At 45.8% G+C, this 22,963-nt stretch overlaps 3 protein-coding genes across 3 annotated transcripts in view; 2 read left to right on the forward strand and 1 right to left on the reverse strand.

Annotated features, from left to right (window-relative positions):
* The window catches only part of LOC144485222 (uncharacterized), a 29,597-nt gene extending 28,807 nt beyond the window's left edge, over window positions 1-790 (reverse strand). The window contains exons 1-2 of the mRNA XM_078203430.1: window positions 420-790; window positions 157-251 (exon numbers count right to left, since the gene is read on the reverse strand). Coding sequence (XP_078059556.1) covers window positions 157-251; window positions 420-790 — 466 coding nt within the window. The remainder of the gene's footprint in view (window positions 1-156; window positions 252-419) is intronic.
* Window positions 791-3,279: 2,489 nt separating this feature from the next.
* LOC144485201 (uncharacterized) lies at window positions 3,280-14,619 on the forward strand. The gene is made up of 2 exons (XM_078203408.1): window positions 3,280-3,574; window positions 11,272-14,619. Exon 2 carries the CDS (start codon window positions 11,381-11,383, stop codon window positions 12,332-12,334), a length of 954 nt encoding a protein of 317 aa, XP_078059534.1. The 5' UTR covers window positions 3,280-3,574; window positions 11,272-11,380; the 3' UTR covers window positions 12,335-14,619.
* A 1,437-nt stretch (window positions 14,620-16,056) lies between these two features.
* LOC144485195 (uncharacterized) overlaps window positions 16,057-22,963 on the forward strand; it is a 73,056-nt gene continuing 66,149 nt past the window's right edge. The window contains exons 1-3 of the mRNA XM_078203402.1: window positions 16,057-16,097; window positions 20,122-20,242; window positions 21,724-22,696. Of these exons, the coding sequence (XP_078059528.1) occupies window positions 21,831-22,696 (866 nt within the window). The 5' untranslated portion in view covers window positions 16,057-16,097; window positions 20,122-20,242; window positions 21,724-21,830. The remainder of the gene's footprint in view (window positions 16,098-20,121; window positions 20,243-21,723; window positions 22,697-22,963) is intronic.

Below are 22,963 nucleotides of genomic sequence, written 5' to 3' on the forward strand. Positions count from 1 at the left end.
TAAAAGGTCTCTCCTCAGTGTGAACTCGTTGATGGTGGAGCAGTTGTCGGGAACTTTTGTAGCACTTCCTGCAGTCTGGACATTGAAATGGTCTCTTCTCATTGTGAACACTCTGGTGATTCAGCAGAGTGGATAATTGAGTGAATCCCTTTCCACACTCAGAACAGGTGAAAGGTCTCTCCCCAGTGTGAATTCGCTGGTGTGTCCGCAGGTTAGATGACCGACTGAACCCATGCCCACACACAGAGCAGGTGAATGGCCTCTCCCCGGTGTGAGTACACTGGTGTTCAATGAGTTGAGATGATTGTTTCAACCCAGTCCCACAATGAGAGCATCTGAATGGCCTCTCCTCACTGTGAGCACGTTGATGGAGTATCAGGTCCCGGGAACTTTTATAGCACTTCCCACAGTCTGGACATTTAAATGGTCTCTCGTCAGTGTGAACTCGCTGGTGCGCCATCAAGTCAGAGGACCGAGCAAATCCTTTCCCACACTCTGAGCAAGTGAATGGTCTCTTCCCAGTGTGAACTTGCTGGTGTCTCAGCAGGTTGCCTGACTGAGCGAATCCCTTCCCACAGTTGGAACAATTGAAAGGTCTCTCTCCAGTGTGAACTCGCTGGTGTTGCAGCAGGCTGGATGAGCGAGAGAATCCCTTCCCACACTTGGAGCAAGTGAATGACCTCTCCCCAGTGTGTCTGGGCCAATGAGTTTCCAGTTCCGATGGGGATCTGAATCCCTCCCCACATTCCCACTGTTTCTCCCCACTGTGAATGGTGCTTTTTCCTTCCATGTTCAAAACTCACAAATATTCAGCTTACAATAAATTGGGTGACTCCAATCTGATCCTGATGTGATGTTTGGTTTGAGTTTTCTGATTGGAAATCCTCCGCTTCAGATAATCTGTGAAATTGATTTTAAACAGAAAACGGGATGAGAAAGAACTCACAAAGGCAGGTTGTGAAATTGAGCTGAATGAATCTGGTAAATTGTGGGGCTGGCACCAGGAAAAAGTGACCATGAAATCTGTTTGATCTTTTGTCAGAAATGAAATGGTCACTAATGTCCTTCAGGGAAGAAAGCCTGCCTCCGGTCTGAGTCTACACAAGAAATAGGAGCAGGAGTAGGCCATTTGGCCTGTCGAGGCTGCTCTGCCATTCAACACACATCTCATCATCTCAGCCTTAAATATATTCACTGATGGAACCCTCTGGGCTAGAGAAATCTATGTCACAAGAGAGACAGTGAGAGAAAGCAAAACAGACAGAAAGAGACAGGGAGAGAGGGGGGCAAATGGGAGGCATTTTTATAGACCTAGAACTGAACCTCCTAAGCCCTCAACCTCCACCATCTGGATTGTCCAGGGCAGCAGGAGTATTTCAAAACCATTACCTGTAAGTTCCCCTCTGAGCTCACACCATCCGAACTTGTCTGACATCCAAGATTAGATGAGCAGAAATGTCCTCCATTTAAATATTGACAAGACTGAGCCCATTTCCTTCAGTCCCCTCGACAAACTCCAGTCCCTAGCCATCAACTCCATCCCAGTCCCTGCCAAATGTCTGAGACTGAAACAGGAGGTTTGCAGTCATGGTGAAATATTTCACCCCAGATGATCTTCCAAACTGATCCACATCAGCACCAAAATCACCTATTTTCACCTCAGTAACATCGCCCAATTACACGTTAGCCTCAGTTTATCCACTGCAAAAACCATCATCCATTCCTTTGTTACCTCTAGACCAAGTTATTCAAACACACTCCCAGCTGGCTTTCAACATTAAACAACCCCCTCCAGGCAGGTAAAATCACTGCCTCCAATGCGCTCAACATATTCTATGCCCATTTTGAGCAAGAGGTCAGTGAGAGCACGCCCTCCATCCCGGAAGCTCCGACGAACCTGTATTCGAGCTCACCACTGCTGACATCAGAACAGCCGTCTCAAAAGTCAACCCATGGCAAGTGACTACCCGGATGGACTATCTGGACGAGGGCTCAGATCTTGTGTAGACCAGCTCACAGGGGTATTCATAGACATCTTTAACCTCTTTTTACACCAATCTGGTGTCCTTATCTGCTTCAAGAAGGCAAACATCATCCCGATACCAAAGAAAAGCCAGGCAGCGTGCCTTAATGACTGTTGCCCAGTGGCTCTGACATCCATCAGTATGAAGTGCTTCTAAAGGTGAGTCATGCCTCAAAATTAATTTCGACCTCCCAGATTGCCTGGATCCACTACAGTTTGCCCATCGCCGCAACAGGTCCATAGCAGACACTAACTATCTCCTTGGCCCTACACTCAACACCTGGAACACCTGAATAACAAAGACACTTATGTCAGGTTCCTACTCATTAACATTATTCTGACAGAACTCATCTCCAAACCGTGTGGCCTGGGGCTCAGCTCCTCCCTCTGTGACTGGATCCTAGACTTCCTAACCCACAGACCACAATCAGTAAAAATAGGCAACAACATCTTCTCCACAATCATCTTCACACAGGTGCCCCACAAGGCTGTGTCCTCAGCCCTTTAATATGCTCCTTATACACCTATGACTGTGTGGACAAATTCCCTTCCAACTCAATTTCCAAGTTTGCTGATGACACCATCATAGTGGATTGGATCTCAAACAATGATGAGACAGAGTACAGGAAAGTGATAGAGAAGCTGGTGAACTGGTGCGGCGACAATAATCTCTCCCTCAATGTCAAAAGGAAGGAGATAGTCGTTGACTTCAAGAAGCCGAGTGGAGGACACGCCCCTGTCTACATCAATGGAGATGAAGTGGAAATGGTCGACAGCTTCAAGTTTCTAGGTGTCCAAATCACCAACAGCCTGTCCTGGTCCCGCCACGCTGATGCTATAGTTAAGAAAGCCCACCAACGCCTCTACTTTCACAGCTTCTTCTTTGCTGTCATCAGACTTCTGAATGGACCTATCTTATACACCCCCAGCTATGATTGTAACACTACATTCTGTACACTCTCCTTTCCGTCTCCCCTATGCATTCTATGAATGGTATGTTTCTGTCTGTCCAGCACAAGAACAATACTTTTCAACTTCATAGTAATACTTGTGACAATAATAAATCAAATCAATCAAATGTGACAATAATAAATCAAATCCCTTAAGACTCTTTAAAACTCACCACTTGTCCAATCTTTTGGTCATCTGTGCTAATATATCCTGATGTATCTGGATGTTCCTGTGAAGTGCACTGGGATGATTTCTGATGTTAAGGATTTTAAATAAATAGAAGTTGTTGTTGACTGGAACCCTGACTTCCTGTTTTACAACCCATTGATTTCAATCTGAGGCTTTGCTCCTGCGGCTTTGCAGCCTGAGCCTAGCATCGGCAGTGCGCATGCTCCAGCTCACCCGGGGAGTGATTGACGGCGGCTCTGGACCAATAGAAAGAGTGGGCGGGGCTGGAGGACCGAGCAGGAGAGGCTGGTCCTCCAGCCAATCGGAGTGAACGAGGGGCGGGTCTAGGCGCGAACACTCCTGTTGTGACTGAGAACATGCGCAGTGCCGATGAGAACTCACGATCGAGGCGGTTGTGGAGATTCTCAGCCGGTGAGATACCGTGGGATGGGTCATGAGGGAGGGATGGAGCCGGCGGGTAGGTTTGGAGGCCTCATAAACATCCCGTGCGGGCCGAAGCTCCGATGCGGCGTTTGTAGCGGCGGAAGCTGCTCAGGCTTTTCCCCGAGACAGGCCCGTGTAAACAGCCGCCATATTTACTGGTGTGGAGATGCCGGCGTTGGACTGGAGATAAACACAGTGAGAAGTCTCACAACAGCAGGTTAAAGTCCAACAGGGTTATTTGGTAGCAAAATATTTGGCTCAGAACACCAGGACTTTAACCTGATGTTGTGAGACTTATTACTGTATTTACTGGGGACAGTGTGCGGCCGGGCGCATGCGCAATGAGGGAGAGTTAAGAGATTCCAGACGTCACAATGGAATGGGTGAGGGTTTGATTTGATTTATTGTCACATGTATTAACATACAGTGAAAAGTATTGTTTCTTGCGCACTACACAGACAAAACATACCGTTCATAGAGAAGGAAATGAGAGAGTGCAGAATGTAGTGTTACAGTCACAGCGAGAGTGTAGAGAAAGATCAACTGAATGCAAGGTAAGTCCATTCAAAAGACTGACAGCAGCAGAGAAGAAGCTGTTTTCGAGTCGGTTGGTACGTGACCTCAGACTTGGAACACAGAACAGTACAGCACAGAACAGGCCCTTCGGCCCACGATGTTGTGCCGAGCTTTATCTGAAACCAAGATCAAGCTATCCCGCTCCCTATCATCCTGGTGTGCTCCATGTGCCTATCCAATAACCGCTTAAATGTTCCTAAAGTGTCTGACTCCACTATCACTGCAGGCAGTCCATTCCACACCCCAACCACTCTCTGTGTAAAGAACCTACCTCTGATATCCTTCCTATATCTCCCACCACGAACCCTATAGTTATGCCCCCTTGTAATAGCTCCATTCACCCGAGGAAATAGTCTTTGAACGTTCACTATCTATCCCCTTCATCATTTTATAAACCTCTATTAAGTCTCCCCTCAGCCTCCTCCGCTCCAGAGAGAACAGCCCTAGCTCCCTCAACCTTTCCTCATAAGACCTACCCTCCAAACAGGCAGCATCCTGGTAAATCTCCTCTGCACTCTTTCCAGCGCTTCCACATCCTTCTTATAGTGAGGTGACCAGAACTGCACACAATATTCCAAATGTGGTCTCACTAAGGTCCTGTACAGTTGCTGCATAACCCCACTGCTCTTAAACGCCAACCCCCTGTTAATAAAAGCTAACACACTATAGGCCTTCTTCACAGCTCTATCCACTTGAGTGGCAACCTTCAGAGATCTGTGGATCTGGACCCCAAGATCTCTCTGTTCATCCACAGTCTTCAGAACCCTACCTTTGACCCTGTAATCCACATTTAAATTAGTCCTACCAAAATGAATCACCTCACATTTATCAGGGTTAAACTCCATTTCCCATTTTTCAGCCCAGCTTTGCATCCTATCAATATCTCTTTGCAGCCTACAACAGCCCTCCACCTCATCCACTACTCCACCAATCTTGGTGTCATCAGCAAATCTACTGATCCACCCTTCAGCCCCCTCCTCTAAGTCATTAATAAAAATCACAAAGAGCAAAGGACCAAGCACTGATCCCTGTGGCACTCCACTAGCAACCTGCCTCCAGTCCAAAAATTTTCCATCCACTACCACCCTCTGTCTCCGATCAAACAGCCAGTTACCTATCCAATCGGCCAACTTTCCCTCTATCCCACACTCCTCACTTTCATCCTGTGCTGACCATGATGCCTTAATTTTTAAAAAAATCAGCTGAGATTGGGTGGGGGGGGGGGGGGGGGGGGTGGAGTCAGGTGATGTCACTGAGGTGCAAGAACAGACAAAAGTACAGACAGGAACAGGCCCTTTGGCCCTCCAAGCCTGTGCTGACCATGACCAGACTAGGAAAATGGGCTGAAAAATGGCAAATGGAATTTAACGCAGACAAGTGTGAGATATTGCACTTTGGAAGGACAAATCAAAGTAGAACATACAGGGTAAATGGTAGGACTCTGAAGAGTGCAGTTGAACAGAGGGATCTGGGAATACAGGTACAGAATTCCCTAAAAGTGACGTCACAGGTGGATAGGGTCGTAAAGAGTGCCTTTATAAATCGGAGTATCGAGTATAAAAGTTGGAGTGTTATGGTAAGGTTATATAGCAGCAGCCTGGGAAGGTTTTGGAGGGTTTAAAAGTAGGCCGCACCTTTGAGCGGGCAGTGGAGTGAGCAGGGGGCAGAGTGAGAGCTGAAGGGCTTTGGCTCAAAACAGGCTTCGGCGAGAACAGGCAGAGGCGAGAGTAAGTTTTTTCTTTCCCAGAAAGTTTATTCTTGTTTTTCCCCAGACTAAAAAAAAATGCCAGGCAGGATGTTGGAATGCCCCTCTTGCAGGATGTGGGAGATCAGGGAGACCTCCGGTATCCCTGACGACAGCACCTGCAAAAGATGCATTCAGCTGCAGCTGCTAGCAAAGCGTGTTAGGGAACTGGAGAAGGAGCTTGATGACCTCCATCTAATTCGGGAGAATGAGAAGTTTATAGACAGTAGCTTTAGGGAGATAGTTACACCTAAGCAGCAGAGCACAGGTAATTGGGTTACTGTAAGGAGAGGAAATGGCAGTGTGAAAGGACAGGCAGAGCAGGGTTCCCCTGTGGCCATATCCCTCCACAACAGGTATACTGAATTGGATACTGTTGTGGGAGATGCTTTACCTGGGACAAGCTGCGACAGCCGGAACTCTGATACTGCGTCTGGTTCTACAGCGCAAAAGGGTGGGATGAAGAAGAGGAGAGCAGTAGTGATAGGGGACTCAATGGTCAGAGGTACAGACCGGAGGTTCTGTGGTCGGGACAGAGACTCCCGCATGGTTTGTTGCCTCCCAGGTGCCAAGGTCAGCGATGTCTCTGATCGCGTGCACAGCATTCTAAAGTGGGAAGGTGATCAGCCAGATGTCGTGGTACACGTCGGTACTAATGACGTGGGAAGGAAGAGTGAGGAGGTCCTAAAGAGTGAGTACAAAGAGCTTGGAAGGAAGTTAAAAAGCAGGACCCCGAGGGTAGTAATCTCAGGATTGCTACCTGAGCCACATGCCAGTGAGGGCAGGAGTAGGATGCTTGGGCGGATAAACACGTGGCTGAGGAACTGGTGCAGGGGGCAGGGTTTCCAATTCTTGGATCATTGGGACCTCTTTTGGGGCAGGTGGGACCTGTACAAGAGAGACGGGTTACACCTAAACTACAAGGGGACCAATATACTTGCAGGGAGATTTGCTAGTGTTATTGGGGAGCGTTTAAACTAGATTTGCAGGGGGTGGGAACCAGAGTGCCAGAGCAGATAGTGGAGCAGGGGTAAAAAGACAGGTTAGTTCAAGCAAAATCACAAATGGAAGGGTAGAGTGTGGTGGAAATAATTTTTTGAGGTGTGTCTATTTCAATGCCAGGAGTATTGTGGGGAAGGCAGATGAGCTGAAGGCGTGGATAGACACGTGGAAATATGACATTATAGCCATCAGTGAAACTTGGCTACAGGAGGGGCAGGACTGGCAGCTCAATGTTCCAGGGTTCCAATGTTTCAGGCGGGATAGAGGCAGAGGGATAAAAGGTGGGGGGGTGGCATTGTTGGTCAGGGAAAATGTTACAGCGGTACTCAGGCAGGATAGATTAGGGAGCTTGTCTACAAAGGCCCTATGGGTGGAGCTGAGAAACAGGAAAGGTATGACCACATTAATGGGCTTGTATTATAGACCACCCAATAGTCAGCGAGAATTGGAGGAGCAAATCAGCGGAGAGATAGCTGACAACTGCAAGAAACACAAAGTTGTGATAGTAGGGGATTTTAATTTTCCACATATAGATTGGGACTCGCATACTGTTAAAGGTTTAGACGGGGTAGAGTTTGTAAAATGTGTTCAGGAGAATTTTCTACATCCGTATATAGAGGTGCCAACTAGAGAGGATGCGATATTGGATCTCCTATTGGGAAATGAGTTAGGGCAGGTGATGGATGTGAGTGTGAGGGAATACTTTGGATCCAGTGATCATAATGCCATTAGTTTCAACCTGATCGTGGATAAGGATAGATCTGGTCCTCGAGTTGAAGTTCTGAACTGGAAAAAGGCCAAATTTGATGAAATGAGAAGGGATCTGGGAAGTGTGGATTGGCACAGGCTGTTCTCTGGTAAGGATGTAATTGGAAAGTGGGAGGCCTTCAAAGGAGAAATTTTGAGAGTGCAGAGTTTGTATGTTCCTGTCAGGATTAAAGGCAAAGTAAATAGGAATAAGGAACCTTGGTTCTCGAGGGAGATTGTAACACTGATTAAGAGGAAGAGAGAGTTGTATGAAATGTACAGGCAGCAAGGAACAGATCAGATGCTCGAGGAGTATAAAAAGTGCAAGAAGCTACTTAAGAGGGAAATCAGGAGGGCTAAAAGAAGACATGAGGTTGCTTTGGCAGACAGAGTGAAGGAAAATCCAAAGAGCTTCTATAGGTATGTTAGGAGCAAAAGGATAGTGAGGGATAAAATTGGTCCTCTTGAAGACCAGAGTGGTACACTGTGTATGGAACCAAAAGAGATGGGGGAGATACTAAATGGTTTTTTTGCATCCGTATTTACTGAGGAAACGGGCATGGAGTCTACGGAAATAGGGCAAACTGGTAGGGAGGCCATGGAACCGTTACAGATTAAAAGGGAGGAGGTGCTCGCTGTCTTGAGGCAAATCAGAGTGGATAAATCCCCAGGACCGGACAGGGTATTCCCACGGACCTTGAGGGAAGCTAGTGTTGAACTTGCAGGGGCCCTGGCAGACATATTTAAAATGTCAGTCTTCACGGGGGAGGTGCCGGATGATTGGAGGGTGGCTCATGTTGTTCCGTTGTTTAAAAAAGGTTCCAAAAGAAATCCGGGAAACTATCGGCCAGTAAGTTTGACGTCGGTGGTGGGCAAGTTATTGGAAGGTGTGATACGGGATAGGATCTACAAATATTTGGATAGACAGGGACTTATTAGGGAGAGTCAACATGGCTTTGTGCGTGGTAGGTCATGTTTGACCAATCTATTAGAGTTTTTCGAAGAGGTTACCAGGAAAGTGGATGAAGGGAAGGCGGTGGATGTTGTCTACCTGGATTTCAGCAAGGCCTTTGACAAGGTCCCTCATGGAAGGTTAGTTAGGAAGGTTCAGTCGCTAGGTATACATGGGGAGGTAGTAAATTGGATAAGACACTGGCTCAATGGAAGAATCCAGAGAGTGCTTGTGGAGGATTGCTTCTCTGAGTGGAGGCCTGTGACTAGTGGTGTGCCGCAGGGATCGGTGTTGGGTTCATTGTTGTTTGTCATCTATATCAATGATCTGGATGATAATGTGGTCAATTGGATCAGCAAGTTTGCTGATGATACAAAGATTGAGGTGTAGTGGACAGTGAGGAAGGTTTTCAAAGCTTGCAGAGGTATTTGGACCAACTAGAAAAATGGGCTGAAAAATGGCAAATGGAATTTAACGCAGACAAGTGTGAGATATTGCACTTTGGAAGGACAAATCAAAGTAGAACATACAGGGTAAATGGTAGGACTCTGAAGAGTGCAGTTGAACAGAGGGATCTGGGAATACAGGTACAGAATTCCCTAAAAGTGACGTCACAGGTGGATAGGGTCGTAAAGAGTGCCTTTGGTACATTGGCCTTTATAAATCGGAGTATCGAGTATAAAAGTTGGAGTGTTATGGTAAGGTTATATAAGGCATTGGTGAGGCCGAATTTGGAGTATTGTGTACAGTTCTGGTCACCTAGTTACAGGAAGGATGTAAATAAGATTGAAAGAGTGCAGAGAAGGTTCACAAGGATGTTGCCGGGACTTGAGAAGCTGAGTTACAGAGAGAGATTGAATAGGTTGGGACTTTATTCCCTGGAGTGTAGAAGATTGAGGGGAGATTTGATAGAGGTGTATAAGATTTTGATGCGTATAGATAGAGTGAATGCAAGCAGGCTTTTTCCGCTGAGGCTAGGGGAGAAAAAAACCAGAGGGCATGGGTTAAGGGTGAAAGGAGAAAAGTTTAAAGGGAATATTAGGGGGGGCTTCTTCACGCAGAGAGTGGTGGGAGTGTGGAATGAGCTGCGAGATAAAGTGGTAAATGCGGGGTCACTTTTACCATTTAAGAAAAAGTTGGACGGGTTCATGGATGAGAGGGGTGTGGAGGGATATGGTCCAAGTGCAGGTCAGTGGGACTAGGCATAAAATGGTTCGGCACAGACAAGAAGGGCCAAAAGGCCTGTTTCTAAGCTGTAATTTTCTATGGTTCTATAAGGCATTGGTGAGGCCGAATTTGGAGTATTGTGTACAGTTTTGGTCACCTAGTTACAGGAAGGATGTAAATAAGATTGAAAGAGTGCAGAGAAGGTTCACAAGGATGTTGCTGGGACTTGAGAAGCTGAGTTACAGAGAGAGATTGAATAGGTTGGGACTTTATTCCCTGGAGCGTAGAAGATTGAGGGGAGATTTGATAGAGGTGTATAAGATTTTGATGGGTATAGATAGAGTGAATGCAAGCGGCTTTTTCCGCTGAGGCTAGGGGAGAAAAAAACCAGAGGGCATGGGTTAAGGGTGAAAGGAGAAAAGTTTAAAGGGAATATTAGGGGGGGCTTCTTCACGCAGAGAGTGGTGGGAGTGTGGAATGAGCTGCCAGATAAAGTGGTAAATGCGGGGTCACTTTTACCATTTAAGAAAAAGTTGGACGGGTTCATGGATGAGAGGGGTGTGGAGGGATATGGTCCAAGTGCAGGTCAGTGGGACTAGGCATAAAATGGTTCGGCACAGACAAGAAGGGCCAAGGGCCAGTTTCTGAGCTGTAATTTTCTATGGTTCTATGATGCCTTAATTTAAGAAAACATCTTTTGCCCTTACTCAGTACTTATCCCTCTATTCCCTCCCGATGCATGCACCCATCCAGATGCCTCCTAAATGTTGCTAATGTGCCTATTTCCACCACCTCCTCTGGTAGCGCATTCCAGCCACCCACCACTCTCTCCCTGAAACTTTCTCCCTCTCGCCTTGAACCTGTGTCTCCTTGGAAATAGGCGGTCTTAATCATGATGTGGATATGTGGTTGGAAGCTCAAATTGGGGTGAAATATTTCACCACAGTTGCGAACAGCCTGGTTCAGCCTCAGATAGTTGCCAGGAAGTTGTTGGCGAGGGAATGGAGTTTGTAGTTCGGACTGAAGACAATGGTTTCAGTCTTCCCAGTATTTATAAAAAAAGTTTCTGTTCTTTGAGTACAGGATGTCAGATAAGTCAGGATGATGTGTGAGTTGGAGGGGAACTTGGAGTTGATGGGGTGTACTTTTACCTGCTACCCTGGTCTTTGGTAGTGGAGGTTGAGGTCTTGGGAGATTCTGTCAAAGATCTGTTGAGTTGTAGATGTATAAAATCCCTCTCCTTCACCCCCGATCTCTCCTATTTTTCTCTGTCTCCTCCAAGAGTGTCCACAGTCTTGTGTTGATCCAGACTGGGTGTCAGGTTTCCTTCCCTGAAGGATATTGGTGAACCAGTTGGGTTTTGATGAAAAACCAGCAATTTTCCTAGTGTCGACCCCGCAAATTCCCAGATTCATTCAGCTCAATTTCACAACCTGCTTTTGTGTTTTTGTGGGTTCTCTCTCACTCCCTTTTTTCTGTTTTAAATCAATTTCACAGGGTTTCAGAAGAGGAGGATTTGTAGTTTGGAAACTGAAACCAAACATGATATCAGAACCTGATGGAGTTGGTCAATTTATTATAACCTGAATATCGTTGTATTTTGAACATGGAAGAAAAAAGCACCGTTCACAGTGGAGAGAAACTGTACACGTGTTCTATGTGTGGACAAGACTTTAACCAATCATCAAGTCTTTCGGAACATAATTGTCGTCACAACAGGGAGATGGCATGGAAGTGTGAGGATTGTGGGAAGGGATTCAATTGCCCATCCCTGCTGGAAACCCATCGATGCAGTCATGCTGGGAAGAGACCATTCACTTGCTCCCTGTGCGGGAAGGGATTCAATTGGCCATCCAACCTAGCAATACACCAGCGAGTTCACACTGGGGAGAAACCGTTCACCTGCTCCCAGTGTGGGAAGCAATTTTCTCACTCGTACAACCTGCGGATACACCAGCGAGTTCACACTGGGGAGAAGCCATTCACTTGTTCTCAGTGTGGGAAGGGATTCGCTCATTCAGCCAATTTGTTGAGACACCAGCAAATTCACACTGGGGAAAAGCCGTTCACCTGCTCCCAGTGTGGGAAGGAATTCGCTAACCAATCTCACCTGCTAATACACCAGCGAGTTCACACTGGGGAGAGGCCGTTCACTTGTTCTGTATGTGGGAGGGGATTCACTCAGTCATCTGACCTGCTGATACACCAACGAGTTCACACTGGGGATAGGCCTTTTATCTGCTCCCAATGTGGGAAGGGATTCACTCGTTCAGCCAAGCTGCTGATACACCAGCAAGTTCACACTGGGGAGAAGCCATTCACCTGCTCTGTGTGTGGAAAGGGATTCAGTCAGTCATTCAATCTATTGGCACATCAGCGAATTCACACTGGGGAGAGGCCTTTCACTTGTTCTCAATGTGGGAAGAGATTCAGTCAGTCATCCCATCTGCGGACACACCAGCGAATCCACACTGGGGAGAGGCAGTTCACTTGCTCCCAGTGTGGGACGGGATTCACTACCTCATCCAATCTCCTGAGACACCAGCGAACTCACAAGTAACTATTGTGATTGGATTTTGCTGTTAATCATATTCAAACTGAACCATGTTCATTTGGGTCTGTTGGTGGAATTGAAAAATAACTCCAGCTCTGTTACAGATGTTAATATAGTTGGTCTTAGAAGGGGAGGATTTGGGTTCAGGAAGCTCACACAAAACATTAGTTCAAGGTACCACATGGTAGGTTGTTGCATAAGATTAAATCTCATGGGATCCAGGGTGAGGTAGCCAAATGGATACAAAATTGGCTTAATGACAGAAGACAGAGGGTGGTTGTAGAGAGTTGTTTTTCAAACTGGAGGCCTGTGACCAGTGGTGTGCCTCAGGGATCAGTGCTGGGCCCACTGTTATTTGTCATTTATATTAATATTGTGGATGAGAATTTAGTCGGCATGTTTAGTAAGCTTGCAGATGACACCAAGATTGGTGGTACAGTGGACAGTGAAGAAGGTTATCTAGGATTGCAAAGGGATCTTGATCAATTGGGCCAGTGGGCTGACGAGTGGCAGATGGAGATTAATTTAGATAAATGCGAGGTGATGCATTTTGGTAGATTGAGCCAGGGCAGGACTTACTCAGTTAATGGTCGGCCACTGGGGAGAGTTACAGAACAAAGAGATCTCGGGATACATGTTCATAGCTCCTTGAAAGTGGAGTCACAGGTGGACAGAGTGGTGAAGAAGGCATTCGGCATGCTTGGTTTCATCGGTCAGAACGTTGAATACAGGAGTTGGAATGTTTTGTTGAAGTTGTACAAGACATTGGTAAGGCCACACTTGGAATACTGTGTGCAATTCTGGTCACCCTATTATCGAAAGGATATTATTAAACTAGAAAGAGTGCAGAAAAAATTTATTAGGATGTTACCGGGATTTGACGGTTTGAGTTATAAGGAGAGGCTGGATAGACTGGGACTTTTTTCTCTGGAGCGTAGAGGCTGAGGGGTGACCTTATAGAGGTCTATAAAATAATGAGGGGCATAGATCAGCTAGATAGTCAATATCTTTTCCCAAAGATAGGGGAGTCTAAAACTAGAGCACATAGGTTTAAGGGGAGAGGGGAGAGAGACAAAAGTGTCCAGAGGGGCAATTTCTTTCACAGAGGGCGGTGAATGTCTGGAACAAGCTGCCAGAGGTAGTAGTAGAGGCGGGTACAATTTTGTATTTCAAAAACGTTTAGATAGTTACATGAGTAAGATGAGTATAGAGGGATGTGGGCAATTGGGACTAGTTTGGGGGTTAAAAAAAGGGGTGTCATGGACAAGTTGGGCCGAAGGGCCTGTTTCCATGCTGTAAACCTCAGCACAATTTATCATAACCTGAACAGCAGAGAATTTTGTCCATGGAAGCAAACCACCATCCACAACCACAGTGAGAAACCAGGGAAATGTGGAGACTGAGGAGATATTCAGTTACACATCAGAGCTGGAAACTGATTGACGCACTCATCTGCTGTGTGTGTGGGAACGGCTTCACTGTCGTCCCAGCTTTCTGCACAACAGCGAATTTACACCGGGGAGATGCCATTTATAAGCTTCAAGTATGGGAAGTGTGATGAGAATGTTGCGATGGATATGTATGTATATATACTTATTATATACATATATATTACATACATTGTTTTTATGTTTAGAGAGAATGTTTAAAAATTCAGCTTTATTCTACAGGCTCAAGGGTTCTGAAAGCAAGTTAATAACTCATTTTAGCTAGAAATTTGTTTCTTTGATAGAGCTAATGAGCTTTTGTTTATATAAGAAGCTCCCCTTGGATTTCTGACTAGTATTGTTACAGGGTCATGGGATAGTGTGGGTCTGTGCAGCAAGAAAGAAGCTTTTGCAGTTCTGGCAAGGAACTGTTGGAGGGTTTCTACAAACTGATCTAAGGCTTGTTTTCTCTCTAAAAGCTTCAAGACTGTCTAGACTCAGTGAAGAATCCCTACAGTGCAGAAGGACGCCATTCAGACCATCGAGCCTGCACCGACAACAATTCCACCCAAGCCCTATCCCCATAGCCCCACATATTTACCTTTCTCATCCCCGTGACACTGAGGAAAAACTTTACTGGGTCAATCTACCAAACCTGCACATACTTAGAGTGTGGGTGGAAATGGGAGCAATGGAGAAAACCCACGCAGACACGGAGAACGTGCAAACTCCACATATTCATCCAAGGCCACAATTGATCCTGGCTCCCTGGCACTGTGAGCAATGCTGACATGCCACCCTAGCAAGTATACATATGGTTGCTAACTGTATTTAAAGTGTCATTTACATCTCTTAAGAGGAACTGAAACAATGAAAGGTTAGAAATTAAAGTTGTTTCATTTTTAAATGTTGTTCAACTGTTAATAACTGCTTCATTTGTTAGAGTTATCTTTGAACTGTGATATTAAATAAAGATTGTTTTACTATAAAAGATCCCCAAGTCAGTGAAATTACTCCTGGAATGAAACATTCTAACCTCACATTTATGCCAACATAGAAATGTTGTTGGGGTCTGGTCTGGCTTCCTAATGTAATTTAGGGGTTTTAGTCCAGGACCCTAACAGGATCCACCCTGCAAACACCCACGTTTCACACTGGGGAGAGACCTTAAAAGTGCCCAGCCTGTGGGAAGTGTTGCAAAAGCTTTGGACAACATGTTCACACTGATGAGACCATTCAGTTGCTTTTCCTGTGAGACTGGGTTCAGGAGATCATCTCAACTCACTGTGCACCAGTAAGTTCACACTGGGGAGAGGCTATTCACCTGCTTTGAGTTTGGGAAGAGATTCACTCTGTTTTGAAGTTTTCTCCATTTCTGCGTGGGTTTTCTCCATTGCTCCCATTTCCACCCACACTCTAAGTATGTGCAGTTTCTGCAGTATCTGGAATCATAGAATCCCTGCAGTGCAGAAGGAGGCCATTTGGCCCATCGAGTCTACACCGACAACAATCCCACCCAGGCTCTGTCCGCATAACCCCACATACCTACCCCACTAATCCCTCTAATCTATGCATCCTGTGACACTGAGGGGCAATTTAGCATGCCTAATGAACCTAACCAGCACCTCTTTTGGACTGTGGGAGGAAACTGGAGCACCCGGAGGAAACCCATTTAAACATGGGCAGAACATGCAAACTCCACACAATGACCCAAGCCGGGAATCAAACCCAGGTCTAGTTTTTGGGTCACTGTGGATCAGTTTTCTGTCACTTACCGTTACCTGTTTAAAGGTAAAGGAGTTTTTAAAGAATAAGGCAACAGTAACTGTCACCCTGTTCAACATGAAACTCTCTATTAATTCTTCCTCAGTAACAATTTTAAACACAAAGTTTGCAGTGGGGATTGAAGCGGGGACTTTCTCCTATAAAGTTGCAGTGATAATGAGTGTCCTGGGGAAACCCACCTGATGAAGGAACAGCCGGTTCCGAAAGCTAGTGGCTTTTGCTACCAAATAAACCTGTTGGACTTTAACCTAGTGTTGTTAGACTTCTTACTGTAATGACCCGGACAGAGGGGAACTGACCATCCATCCCCAGCTCGAATTCCCAAACAGAAAATGCTGCCAATAATCTTCAAGTCAGCCTGAGTCTGTGGCCCCTCCCTCAATCTGAACTGTCACAATGCCCGGCTGATTGACGGCAGCTCTGGACCAATAGAGGCAGAGGGGCGGGACTGGAGGACCGAGCGGGAGCGGCTGGTCCTCCAACCAATGGGAGTGAATGAGGGGCGGGGCTGGGCTGGGAGTGAAGCATGCGCAGTGTGGTGAATGGCGGTTGGAGAGGTGATTGTTATTTTGATCCACAATCGCTAGCAGAAAATAGTGGATGTGAGGGAGCGATGGATCCAGCTACCGGGCGGAGATGTTTCCTAAACATGTTGTGTAATCCCCGAAAAAGAGCTTCCAGGGTCTTCCAGCTGCACTGAGTGGGTCTCCAGCTCCGAGTGATCGGTCCGGGTTAGCGGCCATCTTTATTGGGGCCAATGTGCAACGGGGATAGTGTGCAACAGGGCTTATGCATGGCTGCCATCTTTGTAGGGGGCAAAGTTGTCAATGAGTGGGAGGAGCTTGTTCCCCATTGTTCAGAATGGAGACAACTTGTCCACCAAACTGCATCAACCCTCTGAGTCCCAGTGTCTTATCGATGAGGCGCTCTGGTGGCAGAAAAGGAAAGATGAGGCGCTCTGGTGGCAGAAAAGGAAAGAAAGGGAAATAAATGACTTAAAGATATGGCAAATGCACTAGTGGTAATTTACCAAAATTTGCTGGACTCTGGGGTGGTTCCCGCAGATTGGAAAACAGCAAATGTGACGCTACTGTTTAAAAAAGCAGGTAGACAAAAGGCAGGTAACTATAGGCCAGTTAACTTAACTTCTGTAGTAGGGAAAATGCTTGAATCTATCATCAAGGAAGAAATAGTGAGACATCTGGATATAAATTGTACCATCGATAAGATGCAGCATGGGTTCATGAAGGGCAGGTCGTGTTTGACTAATTTGGTGGAATTCTTTGAGAACATTACGTGCACAGTGGACAATGGGGAACTTGTGGATGTGGTGTATCTGGATTTTCAGAAAGCATTTGACAAGGTGCAGCACCAAAGACTGCTACATAAGATAAAGGTGCACAGTGTTACAGGTAATGTATTAGCATGGATAGAGGATTGGTTAACTAAGAGAAAGCAAAGGGTGGGGGTAAATGGGTGTTATTCTGGTTGGTGATCAGTGACTAGTGGTGTGCTTCAGGGATCAGTGTTGGGACCGCAATTGTTTCCAATTTACATAGATGATTTGAAGTTGGGGACCAAGTATAGTGTGTCAAAATTCACAGATGACATTAAGATGGGTGGCAGAGCAAAGTGTGCAAAGGACACTGAAAGTCTGCAAAGGGATATAGCTAGTCTAAGTGAATGAGCAAGGGTCTGGCAGATGGAGTACAATGTTGGTAATTGTGAGGTCATCCATTTTGGTAGGAATAGCAGCAAAATGGACTATTATTTAAATGGTAAAGAATTGCAGCATGCTGCTGTGCAGAGGGACCTGGATGTCCTTGTGCATTAATCACAAAAAGTTGGTTTGCAGATGCAGCAGGTAATTAAGGCGGCAAATGGAATTTTGTCCTTCATTGTGAGAGGAATGGAGTTTAAAAACAGCGAGGTTATGTTGCAGCTGTATAAGGTGCTGGTGAGGCCACATCTGGAGTACTGTGTACAGTTTTGGTCTCCTTACTTGAGAAAGGATATACTGGCACTGGAGGGGGTACAGAGGAGGTTCACTTGGTTGATTCCAGAGTTGAGAGGATTGGCTTATGAGGAGAGACTGAGTAGACTGGGGCTATACTCATTGGAATTCAGAAGAATGAGGGGAGATCTTATAGAAACATATAAAATTATGAAGGGAATAGATAACATAGAAGCAGCGAAGTTGTTTCCACTGACAGATGAAACTAGAACTAGGGGGGGCATAGCCTCAAAATAAGGGGGAGCAGATTTAGGATTGAGTTGAGGAGGAACTTCTTCACACGAAGGGTTGTGAATCTGCGTAATTCCCTGCCCAGTGAAGCAGTTGAGACTACCTCAGTGAATGTTTTTAAGACAAGGATAGATAAATTTTTGAACAGTAAAGCAAGCAAGGCTCATGGTGGGCAGGCGAGTAAGTGGAGTTGAGTCCATGAAAAGCTCAGCCATGATCTTATTGAATAGCAGAGCATGTTCGAGGGGCCAGATGGCCTACTCCTGCTCCTAGTTCTTATGTTAAATCCTGCTCTCCAGATCCCACTGTCTCATGGGATGTCCTTCCCCATTTGTCTAAAGATCTGCAGGTCTGCTACCAGTCCCACCTTAGCAGTGAACAAGGCATGAGATGTGAAGCGTGTCCTGGTCACAGACCCAGGTTATTGACCACCATCTTTCACTGGGCAAAGTGCAGAAGGGCATGTGGGCAGTGCTCCCTGTCAGCAGAAGAGAATATGGTGAATTTGAAGAGAAGATGGTGAATTTCCATCCCGGACTGACGGTGATGGATTTTGGAAACTCCTTTTACAAGGCATTAGAAGGGGAGAATTTGCATACAGCAAACTAAAACCAAGAAAAACGTTTGTCTCTTCTGAATTGCATTTCTGCACTGTCAGTGCTGGGATTTGTAAACTTCGTTTACAGTATATTAGAAGAGGATTTGTCGAAAAGACATCAATATCTGATAGCACCATTTGATTACAGCATCTGGATGTTATCGGTCTTTGAGTGGAAGTATCGGGTTCCAGGTCATTACCACTCACTGTGGAAAATTTCTTCCTCATATCCCCTTGGTAGATCATTTTCAAAATCCTCAATCTGTGTCCTGTAATCGGATAATGGGAATAGTTAAACCTTATCTACGTTATCTATACCTGTCATAAATTTGTACACCTCTGTCAAATCTCCCCTCAATCTCCTTTGCTCCAAGGAGAATAACGCCAGTTTCTCGAGCCTAACATTGTAACCATAATCCCTCATCCCTGGAACCATTCAGGTCAATCTCCTCTGCACCCTCTCAAGGAGTCTCACATCCTCCATAATGTGTGGTGATCACTGGTTTGCACAGACCCAGATGTTCTGTGTACCTCCTTGTGATCTCATCACACACCCACAATTCCACAGTGACATCAGCCCCACTCCCCAGGGATTTCCTCAACTGGGAGACTTTTCTCTGACTCCAGTGTTTCTGATATCTTTCCAGCTGCAGGTCCCAACAGAAGAGTTTAAATTTTAAACAGTGAAATTGTTTCATAGATGAGTGTTTCTGACCATTCATCTACAATTGAGAGTTGTTAGTGCTGAGTTTTGTTATCTGTGAGAGGTTCCATGTCTTTAGGGCTGGTCTGACTCCTTTACTGTGGATCTGACTCCATGTGCATTCATTGCTCTGTTTCACCTCTGCTTTCCCTGATCACCTCTCTGTCATTGTCTAACTTCCTCTGTCTCTAATAATGGGTGTATTTCACCTGTGTTCAGTATTTCATTATTAGTTCTGCCAAATGTGTCGAAAGAAGGTTCCCACTTGTAACGATGCGCTGCTGGCTGACCAGCTTCCCGCAATATCTTTAATAGTCAGAAATTATTTTTCCTGTGTTCTAATCCACTTCTCCTATTTCTGAGGTTACATTACATTTGGCACCATTTTTATTCCACATAGTTCACCCTGGATCATTGATTCTGTCTTTCTCACCCCAGCTACTGCCTGACCTGCTGAATATTTCCAATATAAGCTCTTTTTAATTCAGATTTCCAGCGGCATCAGTATTGGGCTTTTATTTTGTTGCCGACATTTCTGAGTCTAGAAATAGAGAGGAACTACTTAAGAACTGATTTGTATCAGGGTGGACCCTTGCATCTAATGCAGGTCCTTTTTCATTGAGTCATAGAATCACAGAATGATTACAGGTGGAGCCCTTTAGCGTGTTGCACCCTTGTGGCTCTCTGCAAGGACAAGGCAGTTAGACTCATTCCCCTGCCTTTTCCTCATACCCCAGCAGCTTCTTTCTCTCCAGGGTCTTGTCCAGTTCCCTTTTCTTTGTTGTATCAGTTGGAGCTGGAATGGAGATGTAGGAGAGCCTGTTGTGTTTAACCGCAAGGACTGTGGAACTCAGTTGGACCCAGCAATTTCCAATGTGAAATTGTCAAGGGAGCTGGATTCTGGGGAGATCAGGTTGTGAAACAGACACTGTCCGTACAAAGGAAAAGGATATTGTTAGAGGAACAGGTATTTCTGCAGATGCTATTTTTATGTTTCACACATACATATGTTTAAAATTTAATTTTGGAATTTAGGCATCATAACAAGACCAGCAGCAAATACTCCCCATCTCCAGTTACCTTTGGAGAAGATGATATTTGACTTTCTTGAACCACTGCAGTCCGTGTGGTGAAGGTGCTCTCGCAATACTGTTCGGTAAGGAGATACAGATTATTCACCCGGTGACGATGAAGGAACAATGAAATGTCTCCAAATCGGTAATAGCAGTGTGTATTGGACAGCACTTTTTTGCGTAATGGAACATTTCAGGGTGTTTCACAGAGTTCTATGATGCCACATTTGACTCAGCCATATAAAGAGGTATGAGGACAGATGGTCGAAGGTTTGGTTAAAGAGGTTTTGAGGAGAATCTTAAAGGGAGAAGGTGAGGGAGAGAAGCAGAGAGGTTTCGGAAGGAAATTCCACAGCTTGTGGGCTTGGCAGCTGAAGGTGCAGCCTCCAAAGATCAAACAGTTAAAATAAGGAATGGTCAGGAGGTCAGGAAAAGAGGAGTGCAGAGATCAGCAAAGATTCGACTTCACAGATGTGTGCGTGAGGTGGATTGGCCATGCTAAATTGCCCCTTAGTGCCAGGGGGATTAGCAGGGTAATATGTGGGGTTACAGGGATAGGGCCTGGGTGAGATTGTTGTTGGTGCAGGCCTCCTTCTGCGATTTAAGGATTCTATAATTCTATCTCAGAGATTTGAGAGTCTCGAGGAGATTACACAGATAGTAAGGAGCCATGGAGGAATTTTAAAATAAGGACGAGAATTTTTTAAAAGTTGCTTATTGATCAGAAATCTTTGTAGGTGAGTGCGCACAGGGGTGATGGGTGAACAAGACTTGATGTGAGTAAGCAGATTTTTGGATGAGCTCAAGATTACAGAGAGGTTGAATGTGGGAGGCCGCTGGGAGTGCGTTTAGATAGTTACATCTAGAGGTAACAGGAATGGATGATGGTTTCAGCAGCAGTGAGCTGAGACTGGAGTGGAGTCAATGACGTCAGTGAGGTGGAATCGACGCTCTGGGTGATGATGTTGATATGTGATTGGAAGCCCATCTCAGTTACACAAAATACTCCCTGGCTGTGAACAGTCTGGTTGAGCCTCAGACTGTTTACCAGTGGGAGGGATGGAGTCCATGTCCAGGGGATGGAGTTTGTAGAAGAGACTGAAGGCAATGGCTTTGTACTTCCTAATATGCAAGTGGATTGTCAGACAAGTCAGTGCAGTGTGTGTGTTGGAGAACTTGCAGGTGATAGTGTTCACATAATCCCGCTGCCCTGGTCCTTTGAGGTGAGGAGGTTCAGTGTTTAATGATTCGGTCAAAGTTCTGGCTGAGTGGTTTATGTATAAAATCCCTCTTCTTTGCCTCCTGCCTCTCCACTTCTCTCTTCTTCCCTCTCTCCCTCCTTCTCCTCCCTCAGAGGCCAAAGTCTTGTCCAGACCAGGTGGTAGGTTCCCTCCCCTGTAGGACATTAGTGAATCAGTTGGGTTTTTATGACAATCCAGCAGTTTTCATGGTCACTTTTTCTTAGTGCTGGCCCCAGATTCATTCAGCTCAATTTCACAACCTGCCTTTGTGTTTTGGGGGTTCTCTCTCACTTCCTTTTTTCTGTTTTAAATCAATTTTGCAGAGTAACAGAAGGGAAGGTTTGCAGTCATGGAACAGGAAACTAAACATCACATCAAAATCTGAGAGTCAATTATTTTATCGTACCCTGAATATCATTGGATTTTAATCATGGAAGGAAAACGCCCTGTTCACAGTGGGGAGAAACTATACACATGTTCTGTGTGTGGACGAGACTTCAACCAACCATCTGCCCTGTCAGAACATCAATGTCACCACACTGAGGAGAAGCCGTGGAAATGTGGGGACTGTGGGAAGGGATTCGATTACCCATCCCAGTTGGAAATTCATCATCGCAGTCACACCGGGGAGAAACCATTCACCTGCTCGGACTGCGGGAAGGGATTTACTAAATCTTCCACCCTGCTGACACACCGGCGCACTCACACTGGGGAGAGACCATTCACCTGCTCCGATTGTGGGAAAGGATTCACTCAGTCATCCAACCTGCTGACCCACCAGCGAGTTCACACCGGCGAGAGACCATTCATCTGCTCAGTGTGTGGGAAGGGATTCACTTTTTCAGCCAACCTGATGACGCACCAACAAGTTCACACTGACGTGAGACCTTTTCAATGCCCAGACTGTGGGAAATCTTTTAAAACTCCCCAGGAACTTATGTACCATCAACGTCTTCACACTGAGGAGAGGCCGTTCAGGTGCTCACTCTGTGGGACAGGATTCAGACGTTTGTCACATCTCACTGTACACCAGCGCACTCACAGTGGAGAGAAACCATTCACCTGTTCAGAGTGTGGGGAGGGATTCACTCAGTCATCCACTCTGCTGAGACACCAGCGAGTTCACACTGGGGAGAGACCATTCATCTGCTCCAAGTGTGGGAAGAGATTCACTCAGTCATCCACTCTTCATCGACACCAGCGAGTTCACACTGGAGAGAGGCTGTTCATCTGCTCCAAGTGTGGAGAGGGATTCACTAAGTTTCCCAACCTACTGATGCACCAACAGGTTCACAAGTAACTAAAGAGATTGGATCGCATCCAGGCCTGAACCATGTTCATTGGGGTCTGTTGCTGCTGATGTTCATAAACTCCTATCCAGTTATAATAGATAGTATTCTGGATTCAAAATACAATTAAATTAGATTCATTTTAATCAAACACTGGCCAGTTTTTAAAAATATCTCTAACACAATTCAGATTCTTCTGAAGGGCTCTCCCTCTCCCCTGTCTCCTGCATCCTCACCTCCAACAACTGAGAAGAGCTCAGGAGGTTCTTTGACA

This window comes from Mustelus asterias, unplaced genomic scaffold, assembly GCF_964213995.1.
Source record: "Mustelus asterias unplaced genomic scaffold, sMusAst1.hap1.1 HAP1_SCAFFOLD_171, whole genome shotgun sequence".
NCBI classification, from domain to species: Eukaryota; Metazoa; Chordata; class Chondrichthyes; order Carcharhiniformes; family Triakidae; genus Mustelus; species Mustelus asterias.